This window comes from Callorhinchus milii, unplaced genomic scaffold (assembly GCF_018977255.1).
Source record: "Callorhinchus milii isolate IMCB2004 unplaced genomic scaffold, IMCB_Cmil_1.0 Scaffold2, whole genome shotgun sequence".
NCBI lineage: Eukaryota > Metazoa > Chordata > Chondrichthyes > Chimaeriformes > Callorhinchidae > Callorhinchus > Callorhinchus milii.
In genome coordinates, this window is record NW_024704743.1 from 66,985,378 (window position 1) to 67,001,778 (window position 16,401).

Genomic DNA, 16,401 nt, shown 5'->3' on the forward strand with positions numbered 1-16,401 from the left:
CACTGACACCTGTGACTGTACCCCTCCCCCACACACCCCATCACTGACACCTGTGACTGTGTCCCTCCCCCACACACCCCATCACTGACACCTGTGACTGTGCCCCTCCCCCACACACACCCCATCACTACCTGTGACTGTATCCCTCCCCCACACACCCCATCACTACCTGTGACTGTACCCCTCCCCCACACACCCCATCACTGACACCTGTGACTGTACCCTCCCCCACACACACCCCATCACTGACACCTGTGACTGTATCCCTCCCCCACACACCCCATCACTACCTGTGACTGTACCCCTCCCCCACACACCCCATCACTGACACCTGTGACTGTGCCCCTCCCCCACACACCCCATCACTGACACCTGTGACTGTACCCCTCCCCCACACACCCCATCACTGACATCTGTGACTGTACCCCTCCCCCACACACCCCATCACTGACACCTGTGACTGTGCCCCTCCCACACACACCCCATCACTGACACCTGTGACTGTACCCCTCCCCCACACACCCCATCACTGACACCTGTGACTGTACCCCTCCCCACACACCCCATCACTGACACCTGTGACTGTGCCCCTCCCACACACACCCCATCACTGACACCTGTGACTGTGTCCCTCCCCAACACAGTCCCCATCACTGACACCTGTGACTGTACCCCTCCCCACACACACCCATCACTGACACCTGTGACTGTACCCCTCCCCCACACACCCCATCACTGACACCTGTGACTGTGTCCCTCCCCCACACACACCATCACTGACACCTGTGACTGTGTCCCTCCCCCACACACCCCATCACTGACACCTGTGACTGTACCCCTCCCACACACACCCCATCACTGACACCTGTGACTGTACCCCTCCCCCACACACCCCATCACTGACACCTGTGACTGTGTCCCTCCCCCACACACCCCATCACTGACACCTGTGACTGTACCCCTCCCCCACACACACCCCATCACTGACACCTGTGACTGTACCCCTCCCCCACACACCCCATCACTGACACCTGTGACTGTACCCCTCCCCCACACACACCCCATCACTGACACCTGTGACTGTGTCCCTCCCCCCACACACACACACACATACACGCGGCACATTGCTGACGGTGCCCTCCCGGCGCATGCGCCCTGAGCCCCCGGCGGCACGCAGGCACGTGTGTGAGCTCCGAGTGGCGCCCGCCGATTGGGCGGCGGGAGAGGACCAATGGGAAGGCGGCACCTCAGAGCTGAGCGGGGCCCTGAGGGGCGGGGCCGCGGGGCCCAGTCACACAGTCACAGCCGCGCGCGCACACCCACACACACAGACCCACACACCGAGAGAGACAGGAGCGGCGCCGGGAACCGTCTGCACCGCGGCCGCCACCCTCGGGGATTCCCGTGACTCTCAGCCCGTGACCCGCCCGCTACACCATGGAGCTGAAGCGGGCGACCCTCCTCCTCCTGCTGCTGCTGCTCTCACACCTGGCGCTGCTCGGCCTGGCCCAGGACAAGCCGGGTAAGTGCCCGCCAGGCCCCGGGGCGGGGGGGGTCCACCCTTTTGTTTCAGCTCCTCATCATCTGTCCCTCTCGGCACCTGATCCCCGTGCCCCCCCCCCCCCGGCCCGGCCCCCCCGGCCCGGCCCGGCCCCGGCGCTTTATTTGATGCAGACCCCCGTGATGGACGTGTGTGAGGGTCGGGAGACGCCGCCTGAGCCCCGGAGCCGAGCTGCACCTCCCTCCGCCGTAATAATAATAATAATAATAATAATAATCCTTGCATTTGATATAGCGCTTTTCACGTCGGGAGGACGTCCCAAAGCGCTTCACAGAACACACTGTAAAGTGAATTGACTGTATATTTGTGGGCGAACGCGGCAGCCAATTGCGCACAGCAATGTCCCACAAACAGTCGTAATTTGTTTGTAATCAGTAACAAATCAAATCAAATCAAAACAAATCAGTAACGTGATTTGGCCGCCAATGTACACAGTCACTACACCTCTCGGCTATATCCTGTGAAACGCTTTGAGACGTCTCGAAGACGTGATGAGGCGCTCCATCAAATGCGAGGATTATTATTATTATAGGTTTATTACGATGGACCCAGAGCCAAGTGTAATGGGTTGGCAGCGGCCGAACGGTCCCGCTTTAACTTCGACCGAAATCTCTCTGGAGGGTCTCCGGAGGACCCCACGTACCTCAATTGGCCCGAATTTTGGCAAAAGGCCACGCGCGCGCACAGCCCACTGAACCGCGGGGCGTCGCAAGCGAAACTGTGTTCGCTTCGACTTCGCGGTGGGTCCCGCTTCGCTTGTGGGTCTTCTTGTGTTCGGCTCTGATGTGTGTGGAAACCCATCGCCGTGCGATGGGTCAGAGTATCTGACCCGGACTGAGCTCCGTGTATGTACGTCACCTGCACTGGAAGGTGCCGTATCCGATGCGAAGGTTATTTTATTATTTCCCCGTGTCTGGAATGAGATGTGGCCTCCCTCCCTCTCCCGACCTACCTGATTAGATGACTCTAAAGTGGTGGTCCTTGAAACGAGAATGTCCGGCTCGAGTATTACTGCATGAGTTCATGAATCCCCTTTATGATAGGTACGTAAAAATGTCTTCACTCCGTTTTCTTGCGTGGTAATTCATAATCCTTGCATTTGATACAGTGCCTTATCACATTGTCACAACGTCTCAAAGCTCTTCACAGGATATACTGTACTATAAGGTGGGTCGACTGTACTTTGCGGGCAAATCATGGCAGCCAATTGCACATAGCAATGTCCCACAAACAGTCGTGAAGTGAGTGACCAATTTTATTTCAGGGGATTTTTTCGCCAGGACTATCTTCTCTTTTTGAATAGAATAGTCAGGCAGACGGATCTCGATTTAACATCTCGTCTGAAGAGCGTCACCTCTAGTAATGCAAAGCACCCACGGCACTGCATTGGAGGGTCAGCTTAGACTGTAAATTCAAATCTCTTTGTGGAGCTTGAACCTTCTGACTCGGAGGCAAGAGTGCCTCACTGAGTCAGGTTAATGCACAAGATGGTACTGATGGTATTGATTCATTTAATTGTATTGATAAAGGCTAAATTTATAATCTAGAATATTTTTTCTTCTCTCCACCCCATTTATCATAATTCTTCCTCAAGGCACTGACTGCTCACAAGATGGTGAGGGTTGAGCAATCATATGGAGAGGATGGAAATTGATGGACTGCTTTTGCTCACATTCACACACTTACTATTTCCAGCTGCAGTTGCTTTGTAAGGATCAAAAGTGAAAACTACGGCTACATTTTGTTTCCACTCTCTAGACTAGGGTCAATTGAAGCTCCACTCTATAATAATAAATAATATTATTATAATTGAAGCTCCACTCTGAATACGATTAGCTGTAAGCATAAGTTGAAGGTCACATTTGGTCAAACTGAATTTATTTCACCATTCAGGCAACACAACTAAGCATGATCCCATTCTTGCCCAATGTTCAGCATGCTGAAGCTTGCAGTTTTGATTACTACAGTAACTGAAAGATTGTTGCATAGTGTTGGAAGTAATCTTTTGCCATGTGATCTGTTTAATGCAGGAGATAGTTTAAATTATTTAAACTATTTGCTATGATAATGGAAAATTGCATAAATGGGCTAATACCATGGAGGAATATCTAGATTCTAAACCATAGAGTATCCCTATATAAATGCTAGAATTGTTTATTCTTCGCAGAGTCTGATGGAGAGGAGGTAGAAGATGAAGAGGAGGAAGAGGATTTTGATGATGATGATGATGCCGATGATGACAAGTCAGTCAAGGAAGAAAATGGTGTTTTGGTTTTGACAGATGCGAACTTTGATTCATTTATTGAAGACAAAGATGTTGTACTAGTTGAATTTTATGCCCCTTGGTAGGTATGCTTATAAAATGCAGGTTTGTTTTGATTCCTTTGTCAAAGTCAGACATGTGCTCTTTGAATTTAAATGCTTTTGCTCCCTTGGTAATTTATTTTAAGTTTTGATTCTGAATGGTAGAAAAAATTTGTTTTTAAAATTATAATTGGCACATTAGGAACATAATGGGCAAAGGCACTAAGTGTAACAGGTAAGATGCAACAGTTACAACAGCTTTCAATTATATAGTACCCTTCACATGGGGTTGTGTCTTGGCAGTTTGCAGGTACAAATTTCAGTTTGCAGAGCTTATCTTAGTTGGAAACCTGTTGGGTGTTGATTTGACCTTGGTTCCTCCCCTTCTCCTCCTCCCCCCCCCCCCCCCCGTTGTGGAAGTTTAAAAACAGGATCCAAATTTTAGTTGTCTCATACTGGCCATTGCACAACACTCTGCAAACAGTCACTGTCTATGCCTGCACATGTTGAATTGTTGAATGGTCGCTTAAGCAAGGTACCACTGGGTGGTCAATACCCCACCCTCATGACGTTGCTTCCAAGGAAGAAATGGCATCTTCAGGAAGAAAGGAGAAAAGTAATATAAATATTAGTGATTCATATTTTTAGATGAATAACATTTGACCAAAGTACCCAATGTTTTTCTGGGTGTCCTTGAATTTAGTTTTTAGGATTCTGAATTGTTCTAAAACTTGCCACTCTGAAATGTTAAACCTTGTTAAATCTATTGCAGTAAAGCTTGAGTAGTGATTGAAGTGGGGTTCCTGGTTTCATCATATTTTCTCCTTGTTCGGCAGGTGTGGACATTGTAAACAGTTTGCAACAGAATACGAGAAGATAGCCAGTGAGCTGAAAGAAAACGATCCTCCTATCCCTGTTGGCAAAGCAGATGCCACAACAGAGTCTGGGCTTGCCAGCCGATTTGATGTCAGTGGCTACCCCACATTTAAAATATTTAAAAAGGGACAGCCAGTTGATTATGATGGAGGAAGAACAAAAGATGGTAAGGAAAGATGGGATTGCCACTCCACTTAAAAAAAACTCTCTTTCCCCACCCCAATTTCAACCAAGTTCCTCTTATGACCTCCCTTTGTATCCTTTCCTTCAGCTGATTACCAAACCATATGACTATTTACGCATCAAGTTGTTATGGTCTTGAATGCACTGCCTAAAAGGGTGGTGGAAGCAGATTCAATAATAACTTTCAAAGGGGAATTGGATATACTTGAAAAGAAAAAATTTGCAAAGCTATGAAGAAAGAGCAGGAGAGTAGGACTACAACTCAATATTGACAAGACGGAAGCCATACTCATTGGCCACCGTCAGCGTCTTCTACCCTGCAGTTGTGGCCACTTTAACATCCCAAAGCCATCCCTCAGACTAACCTAACCAGTGCGCAACCCAAGTATCAGGTTCGACCCACAGCTGTGCATCCTTCTCCACATCCAGTCCCATGACCAGGACCACTTTCCTCCACCTCCGCCACATTGCCCACCTCCGACTGTACCATATCCCAGATGAAGCTGAAACATGCATCCATGCATTCATCACCTCCCGGCTCAACTTTTCAAATGCCCGCTTTGCCAGTCTCCCAACTCCACCATACACAAGGTCAGATGATCCAAGACTCCACTACCTACATACTCACCTGTAGAAAAACTCCATACCCTCATCACACCAGTTCTAGCCAAGCTCTACTGGCTCCCTGTTGCCGAACACATTGATTTCAAGATCCTGACACTTGTTTTCAAATCCATTCATGCCCTGGCACCTCTTTGCCTCCCCAACCTGTTTACCCCACAAACTGCTGCCTCCGCTTGACTGGCTCTGGCCTTTTGTATGTCCCTTGTGCCTTTGTTCCACCATTGGTGGCAGCGCTTTCAGCCACTATACCCTGAAACTCTCGAACACTTCTTCTATCCTTTCGCCTTGGCCCTTCCGCATCTTCAGGTCCTGCCTGAAGTCCTTCTTATTCTACTGTGTCTATGGTCAGCTCCCTCTCCCACCGGCTCGGTGTCGTGCTCCGCCACTGTCAAACGATCTGGGACGCTGCCCTGCATGAGGGGCGCTATATAAATGCAAGCTGTTGTAATTGGATAACTTTCAGACAGACATGATGGGTCGACCGGCCTGCTTCAGTGCTGTAGGTTTCAATAATCCGCTCAACTGGCACTGGCCTCCTGCTTGACTCTCACACCTCCACTCCACCATCGGAGGTCGTGCTTTCAGCCACTACGCCCCAAAACCCTGAAACACTCTCTCTCAATCCTTACATCTTACCCCCCTCCCCTCTTTCAAATGCTGCCTGAAAACTTTCCTCTTCGTCTGTGTTTACGGCCACCTACCCCCTCCACCCAGCTCGGAGTTAGGCTCCACCACTGTTAGGCGCTCTGAGACCCTACCCTGCATGGAGGGCGCTCTAAAAGTGCAAATTGTTGTTCTTGCAAGTAAATAGAAGGATCACACTTGTGTTCATAATTTTCCTGAAAACATCAGATGAGAAAATTCATAATTAAATCTATTGACTTCAGTTGTAAATTTTCACTTCAGTACAAGCATTTTCTGTTGATTTACCTGTACTGCCTGATTATACTGTTCTCTTCAGTTGTGGCTTACCTTTAAACTTGTTTTCATAGAAATTCTGTCTAAAGTGAAAGAAATTGCTGCCCCAGACTGGGCTCCGCCGCCTGAAGTAACCATTACTTTGACTTCAAGTAACTTTGCTGAGATAGTGGATGAAGCTGATATAATTCTGGTGGAGTTCTATGCTCCTTGGTAAGTGCACATACCATTTTTAATCCTTGTTTAATTTTAAAATGTAAATTAATCTCAAAACAGCATTTCAGAATTGGAGCCCAAATACCTTTCTGTTGTACGTTTGTGTATCTAAAGTATTGTTTAACTATTTCTAATGCTGATGATAGTGTGAACTGTGTTGGAACCCAGTGCACTGTGCTGTGGATAGTATTTATGTTCATGGCTGCTGATTTCAGTGATATTGAAATCATCACAGCTACAGTGGAGTCCTGTAGCTCAGTGGAGTTTTCTTACTCCACACGACTGGTAATAATCCCTCAAGAAGAAAAAATAATAAATTGGTCATTTCAATCCGTGACGTTTGTGGGACACTGCTGTGCACAATTGGCTGCTGTGTTTCGCCCACAAGTATACAGTCAATTCACATTACAGTATATTCTGTGAAGCGCTTTGAGATGTCCTCCCGACATGAAAAGCGCTATATCAAATACAAGGTTTATTATTGTTATGTTGGACTTCCAAAAGGGAGAGGAAAACTGATATCCAGAAAGATGAGATGCAACTCTTGCCAGAGATCTCTTTCCTCGTGACCTCGTGATAATGGAGTCCTGTAGCTCAGTGGTTAGAGCACTCGCTTTGTAAGCGAGAGACCTGAGTTCAATTCCAGGCAGAGCGAAACCTTGGGCAAGTTTCCTTACTCCACACACCTAATAATAATCCCTCCAAAACCAAAAACAATAATAAATTGGTCATTTTCAATCTACGACTGTTTGTGGGACATTGCTGTGCGCAATTGGCTGCCGCGTTTGCCCACAAATATAAAGTCAATTCACTTTACAGTGTGTTCTGTGAAGCGCTTTGGGACGTCCTCCCGACGTGAAAAGCGCTATATCAAATGCAAGGATTATTATTATTATTTATTATAATTAATGGCACAAAAAATTAGAAAAATATTTCAATGATGTATACAGGGTAATCGAATATTTATACTGTTGCCAATTTTATTTTAATGCAAAACTACGATCTGTTTAGTGCTTGTAAACTGCTAATACTAATAACTTAAATATTGGGAATAAGCACAACATGGTGAATAGTCTATATTGTTTTTATAGATAGCCTGCTTTATATTTGTGTGTCGGCTACAGTAATAAATACAAATTGCCTTGACTGCACTTCATTACAGGTGTGGACATTGTAAAAAGCTTGCTCCAGAATATGAGAAGGCAGCCCAGGATCTCAGCAAGCGTCCTGTGCCCATTCCTCTTGCTAAAGTAGATGCTACTACTGAATCAGAACTTGCTAGCAAGTACCAGGTTTCTGGCTATCCTACCCTGAAACTGTTTCGCAAGGGTAAAGCTTTTGAATACAATGGACCAAGAGACAGATATGGTAATATACCTTTGGACAACTGATAATCATATAGCAGAACTGTAGAATGGAAAGCTAGAGGAATAAAACATAAATCACAGGTCCTAGTAGGGTTATAAAACTCATTAATATGACTCTACTTGGACTTTTGTGTACTGTTATTGGGTTTGTATTACAGACCTAAAAGAAAAAGGTATGACAAAGAGCAAACATTAATTATGAGATTAGGAATCTGAGCTATGTGAAGAGTTGGCAGAAGTTGGTAACGTATATTAGAAATTGACAATTGAGAGATAATCTTATGTTGATTTAAAGCAGCATGTTGTTCAAATGAGTATGCACAATAAAGTTTGCATAGGTATAAAATGTGCAATAGTTTGCCAGACAGATGACGGATAACTTGAGCAGTTTAAGACAGTATTTGATGGTGACGGCTTGAGTCGTATGTGAGATTTTGCTATCCTTCTGCTACCTTGTCCTCCCTCCTTTCCTTCCCTGTTTCTGGCACGTTAGCCATAATCGCCATACTCTTTTTCCGCCTCCCCCCCCCCAACCGCGCTGTCTCCCATGGCTGATGCTGCCCCACTGATCACTCGTTCCCGATGTCTGCCTGCATCCTCCGTCAGACCCATCGTGACTCCCGACATTGGTTGTTCTAGAGTAACCACTCCAACTGTCCCATCGCTTACTCTCTCCGCACCAACTGCCTCTGAAAGGCAAACACCCTTTCGCCCTCCCTCAGCCACCCTCTCCAATAGGTATCCTTATGCATTATAGTGATTTATTCATGTTATTACCACATAACTGCTTATCTTGAGTTTAAATATAGTTCTTTCCAATGAACAGTGATACGTAATGTTTATTTTAAAGTAATCCTAACCTGTTACGAATGCTATTTTATCTTCCCAATCTTATCTTCAAAAGCTTCAGCTGTGATTCCAGGTTAATGTTGTGTTCCAGCTTTTAATTTTTTTTTCTCTAATTTATATCTAGGTATAGTTGAACACATGGCTGAACAAGCTGGCCCTCCATCCAAGCATATTCAGACTCTTAAACAAGTTCAAGAATTCCTTAAAGATGGTGATGATGTAATCGTGTTGGCATTTTTCAACGGAGAACAAGACCCAGAATATCAAATCTATCAAGATGCCTGTAAGTAACTTGCTGAGCTGAACAGTATTGGGTGATTTGAAATAGCCTTTACTTTTGTCCATCAAGGATTTACGAGGGAGATTTTTTTTAAATCCTGGGGATAGTTTGATTACCAAGTTAGCATCTTACTAAAAGATTTACTGGGTTTTTAAATGAATGTGCTTTACCTAAAAGACCTCGACTCTACGTACAGAGTGGCCCTGTTATAACGCAGTTATGGTGAGGGACCCATTCAGTGTGAAAGCACACAGGCAGCCCTCTTCCTTGCCAACCAAGTCTCAACACTAAAATGGCCAATTTCCAGATTATTAGATTGTTGCTTATGTTACTTCCCACTTTGCGCACGCGCAGCACACAGGAAGTGATGTTGGCAACAACCCGGTGATTCAGAAATTGACCATTTTTAAGAGTGGAAATTGGCTGGCATGCAGGAAGCAGGACAACTAACTGGCTGTGCGCGTGCTCAGTCTAACCAGCCATCACATCCTTAGTGTAGCCTCAGGATTCTCAATCACCATGTTGTAGCAAGGCTCCACTGTACTTGTTGAAGTCTGAGTTTATAAGTGTGGATATGAATTACAGTAAAGGCTTTTTTAAAACCATAATCCCATCATTTGTAAAATGGAGGTTATTGCTAATTATGGACAACCAAGATGGGTGTGTTTAAAAGCTCTTCAGCCCATCAAGCCTGCACCAGCTCACAGAGCATGGATTTCCCTTCAAGCCCCTCTCCTTCATACATCTGTCTTACTTCCCTCTTGAAGGCTACAATGGAATGTGCCTCCTTGGTAGGGTGTTACACACTCCAACTACTCCACTGAGTGAAGAAATTCCTCCCAAGTTCCCCGCTTACTCTTCTTGCGGTGATTTTATATCTATGTCGCCTAGTTATTGACTCCCCAACCATTGGAAATAACTCCTCTTTATGTACCACAACAAAGCTCCTCATGATTTTATTCACTTGCAACCAGGGCCCTGTGATTTCTCAATTTTTAGTTCTAACTTTTTAGTATAGTTTCCATTTTGATCTTTATCCCCAGTAGTTGATCCTCATTCGCCCCATTTTAAACTCTGTTCTGGGAGTATCTACTCCTCAGTGAAAATGGAGGCAAAATACTTATTTGATAGCTCTGCCATCCCCTCCTCTAGCACCAAATTACCACTCTTGTTCCTAAGCAGTCCAACCTCCTCCTGACTATCATTTTTGTTTCTAATATGCTTATTAAAAACCTTTACAGTTTCCTTTAATGTTGTTCTATGGTGTTTTTTTCCTGATCTCTCTTAGCCTTTCTAATTTCTCTTTTTGTCACTTTTCTATGTTTTTGATATAAAGCATAAGACTCCCTCTTTTTCATTGTTAAACAGTAATTGAGTCCGCATTTCTGATACGTTTTTAACAAATGGGTGACTATTTAACCCTGTTTCCTAGAAACCTAATTTTAATAAGGATTCTTTTGGGGTTTGTGTTCGGGTAACTATCTCTGTTACAGGTAACTCTCTCCGTGAGGACTACAAATTTCAACACACGTTCAACGTTGAAATAAGAAACTTCTTAAACACCGCACCTGGACAACTTGTCATGATGCAGCCTGAACGGTTTCAGTCCAAATATGAGCCCAAAATGCACACTTTGTCTCTCAAAGTAAGTTTTTTTTTTCCTCTTTCCTTTCTTTACGTTCCCACTTCCTGTGTTTCTTTGGAAAGTTATTCGAGTGAACAGTTTGACTGGTGTGTAGCTTTTTTTTCTTTACGTGAGCTGAAAAGATATAAAGGGTACAGAAAAATGTAAAACAGTTTACATTTGAAACAAAAATTCTACAGCTTCTGTTGCCACTTTATTGAGGCTTTACTGGTGCGTCCAACTGAGTTTATCCTCGCCCAACTCCACTGGCTTCCCATCGCACAAAGGATACAGTTCAAGATCCTGTCCCTCACCTTCAAAGCTCTCCACGGTCTTGCTCCCCCCTACCTCTCCCAACATCCTAACCCCCTTACCACCCTGATCACTCCCTCCGCTCAGCGGGCTCTGGCCACATTCCCCGCTTTGCTCACTCAGAGGGTAGTGCATTTGTGGAATTCTCTACCCCAGAAGGCTGTGGATGCTCAGTCCTTAATAATAATAATAATAATCCTTGCATTTGATATAGCGCTTTTCACGTCAGGAGGACGTCCCAAAGCGCTTCACAGAACACACTGTAAAGTGAATTGACTGTATATTTGTGGGCAAACGCGGCAGCCAATTGCGCACAGCAATGTCCCACAAACAGTCATGGATTGAAAATGACCAATTTATTATTGTTTTGGGTTTTGGAGGGATTATTATTAGGCGTGTGGAACATATTCAAGACTGAGGTTGATGGATTTCTGAAGGATAGAGGATTAAGGGATATGGGGATAGGGCGGATAAATGGAAATAGTTAGAAGATCAGCCATAATCTTATTAAACGGCGGGGCAGGCTCGAGGGGCCAAATTGCCTACTCCTGCTCCTATGTCTTATGGTCACTCCGGACCCCCAGCTCTCGGCGACGTGAAAGACACTATACAAATGTAATTTTGTTGTTGATGTTCACTAAAAACTAGTATCTGTAACCAGACCACATGCATGGATTGTACAGCACAGAAATGGGCTATTCGACCCAACTGGTGCCAAGATTCTGTGATCCTGACAGCTGCTCAAAATCTCTTTACCAGAATTTAACTTGAGGCAGCTGGAGATTGATTGAATTAGTTATTTCTCCAGTTTGTGGCCAGTTTTAATTAAAGAGTGTTTAGTAACTTTGAGTGGATCTTTTGGGTAAAGTTCTTTATATCAAGTACTTCAGTTGTTTCTCTGTTCTATGAAGAGATTTCTGTTGGGAATCTTGTTTCTGTATCCCACTGTGGTTTTACATGGGGAATGAGCTAAATCTATTCCTTAATTCTATATTACAGGATACCACAGCAGAGTCTGAAATTAAGGAATTTATTACAAATAATGCTTTGCCTTTAGTTGGACATCGTAAACAAAGCAATGATGTGAAAAGATACAGTAGGCGACCATTAGTGGTTGTGTATTATGGAATTGACTTCAGTTTTGATTATCGTATTGGTAAGTACATTAGATACTGTTTTATTTATGGACACATTTTATTATATTGAAAGGGTTTATCTTGCAAATGTGCTATTTTGCAAAACCTTTAAATTAATACAGTAATAAAGTACAGTTTGGTTCTTTTAAAGACGTGCAAAAAAACTTCCATATTTAAGAATTTTTCACAATTGTACACAAAATTAAGACTAGATGGAATTGCTCCAGCACATTTTTTAGCATTATTTTTTAAAAATCTTACTGAAATATCTGCATTGCCTCTCCCTCATTAGCTGCTGTACTTTTACATCTGGAAATGACTTGCATATATAAAAAGCATACCACATCATTATTCAAGAGATCTTTTCATGTGATCCTTTTTTGCTTTCCAAAGAAGATGACTGGAATATATTGGCTCATTTTAATTCATAATTACTGTTGAGTAACAATTTCATGTACACTACATTTTTCAGTTTATTTTAAGGAAGGCGTACACTGAAATACCACCTCTGAACTGAGAGCAGTTTTTCAAAACATTTGGGGGAGGTTCATCAGAAAAAGGCAATTGGAATTGGATGTAACAGCAATGATTCTCATCAATTTAAGCAAAGCTCTTGAACCAAAAATAATTGTATTTTGGAAACTTAATTTTCCCTATAATAAAAATATATATAATATAAATAAACAACATTTAAGGGACCTGGTATACACATTAGCTCTTCTAAAGCAAATGGAACATAATGTACTGTCTTCTTACAAACAAATAGTATCCGGATAACATTTATGGGTTTAAATGTAAAAATTAACTGTCTTAGTATAGTAAGTCTATTTAATGATGCTCATTCTTTGAGAATTATTGTTCTCAAGCTACTCAGTACTGGCGGAAAAAAGTTTTGAAAGTAGCCAAGGATTTCCCTGAATACACTTTTGCAATTGCCGATGAAGAAGATTATTCATCAGAGATGATTGATCTGGGCCTGGCAGAGAGTGGTGAAGATGTGAATGCAGCAATCTTTGATGCTGGTGGCAAGAAATATGGAATGGAACCAGATGAATTTGACTCTGAAACTCTGAGAGAGTTTGTAATTGCATTTAAAAAAGGTACGTCGAACATAATTGTAGTGGAATGAAAGGGTTGTACATCAATGTTTCTCGTTTGCTGTCGGGTATCTATGGGTCTTGTTCAAAGAATTTTAAAAAGGGTTTAGAAATAGAAACTTGGGGCACAGAAGGCCATTTGGTCAATTTTCTCATATGATATAGATAACATACATGTTAATGAATGCACGTTTTTATTTAAAAGGTGCACAATATTGGACATTATGAACAAATACGATGCATGATGTGATAAACAGTGAGACCAAAAAGGCCCCACATTGTTTTTGAGGGCGAGCAATGGGGAGCTCAACTAGCTCCACCTTCCTGGTTGGGGGGAGAGAATTTCAACCAAGGTTCCTGTTTTGATTGTGGTTCCCTCTTTAAAAATTCAGATCAGTCTAATTTTATTTATTTTTTGGTCAGCGGGTGTCTGACACATGTGGAAACCCATCATTATGCTTAAGAGTATCCAAACCAAGCTACGAATTCCATGCAGTTTAGATAAGTCTAAGGTGTAATGTTGTTCCTAGAGGCTGGGTCGATAGGGTTGAAGAAGTCGCAAAAGTAGGGTTGGGCAAGAACACAGTGGGATTTGAAGGTGAGGACAAGGATCGTGTCAGTATTGATGGAGAGATTGAATAGAGCAATGAGGCAGAGAGAACCATGATCACTGATGGAAAGAATGTCATTGGTGACTTTGACCAGGACAATTTTTGTACTCTGGGCTGGGAATACAGATTGAATGGGTTTCTGCATGGAGTCCCAGGGAGGGAAGCTGGGAAGCACTATACCAGTAGATTAACAAACTGTATGTATACAAGTCTCTGTCCTTTTCCTACTACCAAACTACCAAATCAAAGCACTCCATGGTATGACAAGAAAGAGTAACTGGGTAAAGCAGCCCTTCTTGCGAGAAGTTGAATTCTTAAATGTTTTTGAGATTTTCTATCAAAGGGCGAGGTGCATATTTACCACCTTAACTGATGGTATTTTCTATAATTTTGCAGGTAAATTGACCCCTATTGTGAAGTCGCAACCAGTGCCAAAGAAAAACAAAGGACCAGTGAAGATTGTAGTGGGCAAGACATTTGGTGAAATAGTTATGGACAAAAAGAAAGATGTACTAATAGAATTCTATGCACCTTGGTGTGGACATTGCAAGAGCCTGGAACCTGTATATTTAGACTTGGCCAAAAAGTACAAGAATGAGAAAAACTTGATTATTGCGAAGATGGATGCAACAGCAAACGACATACCAAATGACAAATACAAAGCTCAAGGCTTTCCTACCATTTATTTTGCTCCAAGCAATAATAAAGACAATCCAATTAAGTATGATAAGAATGACCGCGATCTTGAATCTTTGAGTAAATTTGTAGAGGAACATGCAAGTAAGATATCTAGAATCAGCAAAGATGAACTATAAAAGTTCTGTACTACTATGAGCAGTTGTAGAGAATCTTTGAAAGGGCAAATTACTTTTAACCATGAAGTATGAACTTAGGGTATTTGGCAGAGAAATTATCGGGTTTCTAAAGCTTGATTACTAAAAATTACTTTAGAAATTCTTGAATGGATGTTTTTTTGTTATCTGAATTTTTTTACAGCCACTGTAACCAAAATATTTGGTAAGAATGTGTAAAATCACTTTATTTTCTCAAGTTTCTACAATCATTCTATTGATTTATATTTTGGTAACATTGTTTGAATAAAGGTAACATAAGATGTACTGTTGTGGTATATTTACTTTTAGTGTACATTTTTGCTTTTTTCTCCTTAGTACAGGATTGTAGTGCATTATTCCATTATCTCAGCAATTGGAAATCTTGTTAGATAGTTGAGTGCAAAAATAATAATAATCCTTGCATTTGATATAGCGCTTTTCACGTTGGGAGGACGTCCCAAAGCGCTTCACAGAACACACTGTAGAGTGAATTGACTGTATATTTGTGGGTGAAAAGGCTCAGAACGATGCAGTAATAGCTCAAATTAAAATGAATATCAAGGTAACCCCATATTTACATCCCTACATGATGCACATTGCCTCAGGAAGAAAAACTATAAAAANTAATTTGTATGCGAGATGCTATTAGAACACTACAGAATGATAACCATCTTCCTTTGTATACATCACTTCATTTAGTTTAGATGAACAGGAGAAATTCAAGTGAATTTTGTTTTACTTTGATTTTTCTTAATATTAGGCAAGCAATCCAAAATGTGCTTCACACCTCAACAGAAAAATAATTGCAGAATTAATTTGATTTCTGTAGATTTTATCAGCTAGCAAAAGTCCCACTTAAAATTGAAAACAAAAACAGAAGTCGCTGGGAACACTCTGGAGGTCAGGCAGCATCTATGGAGAAAGGAAAGTGAGTCAACGTTTCGGGTCCACATCCTTCTTCAGAACTGGGAAAGGTTGGGAGAAAGGCTTTTAAGGGCTAACAGAGAGGGGAGAGGCAGGGGCAGGGCAAGGAAGACGGGAGAAAATGGGGTAGAGGACAGGATGAAGGCTTAAAAAGAGATGTTGATGCAAAACAAAGGGAGGGGGGATTGCAACAAAACGGGAACGGAGATGTTAATACTGCAGAACAAAGTGGGGGTGGGGGGAATTGCAACAAAACAGGCAGACCAGAGAGAGAAAAGGTGTATCTGGGAAATTTCAGATTTCTAGCATCTGCAGTATTTTGCATTTTGTTTCCCACTTAAAATTGGTGGTTAGGAACAATTCAATTTAAACTGTATAAAAGAAATTTTGGCCCCTGTTTTAAATGCCAAAGGCTTATGAGTAGCTGAAGCAAAGAGCATTTGTCTTGTCATCTTAGTGGGTTATAAGCAGGTTAAACCACACAGGCTTATCTTGTGACATGCTTTGGGTCATCGTCTTCCTGTTCACGTGATCATCAAGGATCCTGTAACTCTGTTTGGAAAGAGAAATGTTCTGGCCAATAATCCCCCAAATAAAATTGGTAATTTGATGCATGGCTGTTTGTGGGATATTAATGTTTGCAAATTGGGTGCTGTGTTCACCCATAAAACACAGTCACTGCACTT

The 16,401-nt window shown here is 42.8% G+C and overlaps 1 protein-coding gene across 1 annotated transcript; it reads left to right on the forward strand.

Annotated features, from left to right (window-relative positions):
- Nucleotides 1-1,318: 1,318 nt before the first annotated feature.
- Nucleotides 1,319-15,076, forward strand: pdia4 (protein disulfide isomerase family A, member 4). Its single transcript, XM_042332217.1, has 10 exons — nucleotides 1,319-1,522; nucleotides 3,729-3,906; nucleotides 4,702-4,907; nucleotides 6,541-6,679; nucleotides 7,845-8,050; nucleotides 9,023-9,181; nucleotides 10,672-10,823; nucleotides 12,114-12,270; nucleotides 13,117-13,350; nucleotides 14,355-15,076. The coding sequence occupies exons 1-10, from the start codon at nucleotides 1,438-1,440 to the stop codon at nucleotides 14,771-14,773; spliced, it is 1,935 nt and encodes a 644-aa protein (XP_042188151.1). The 5' UTR covers nucleotides 1,319-1,437; the 3' UTR covers nucleotides 14,774-15,076.
- The last annotated feature ends 1,325 nt before the right edge of the window (nucleotides 15,077-16,401 follow it).

Coding starts and splice junctions, on each gene's coding strand:
- pdia4 (XM_042332217.1), top strand. CDS start 1,438: ATGGAGCTGAAGCGGGCGACCCTCCTCCTCCTGCTGCTGCTGCTCTCA. Junction 1,523..3,728: donor CCTGGCCCAGGACAAGCCGG/GTAAGTGCCCGC, acceptor TATTCTTCGCAG/AGTCTGATGGAGAGGAGGTA. Junction 4,908..6,540: donor TGGAGGAAGAACAAAAGATG/GTAAGGAAAGAT, acceptor TTGTTTTCATAG/AAATTCTGTCTAAAGTGAAA.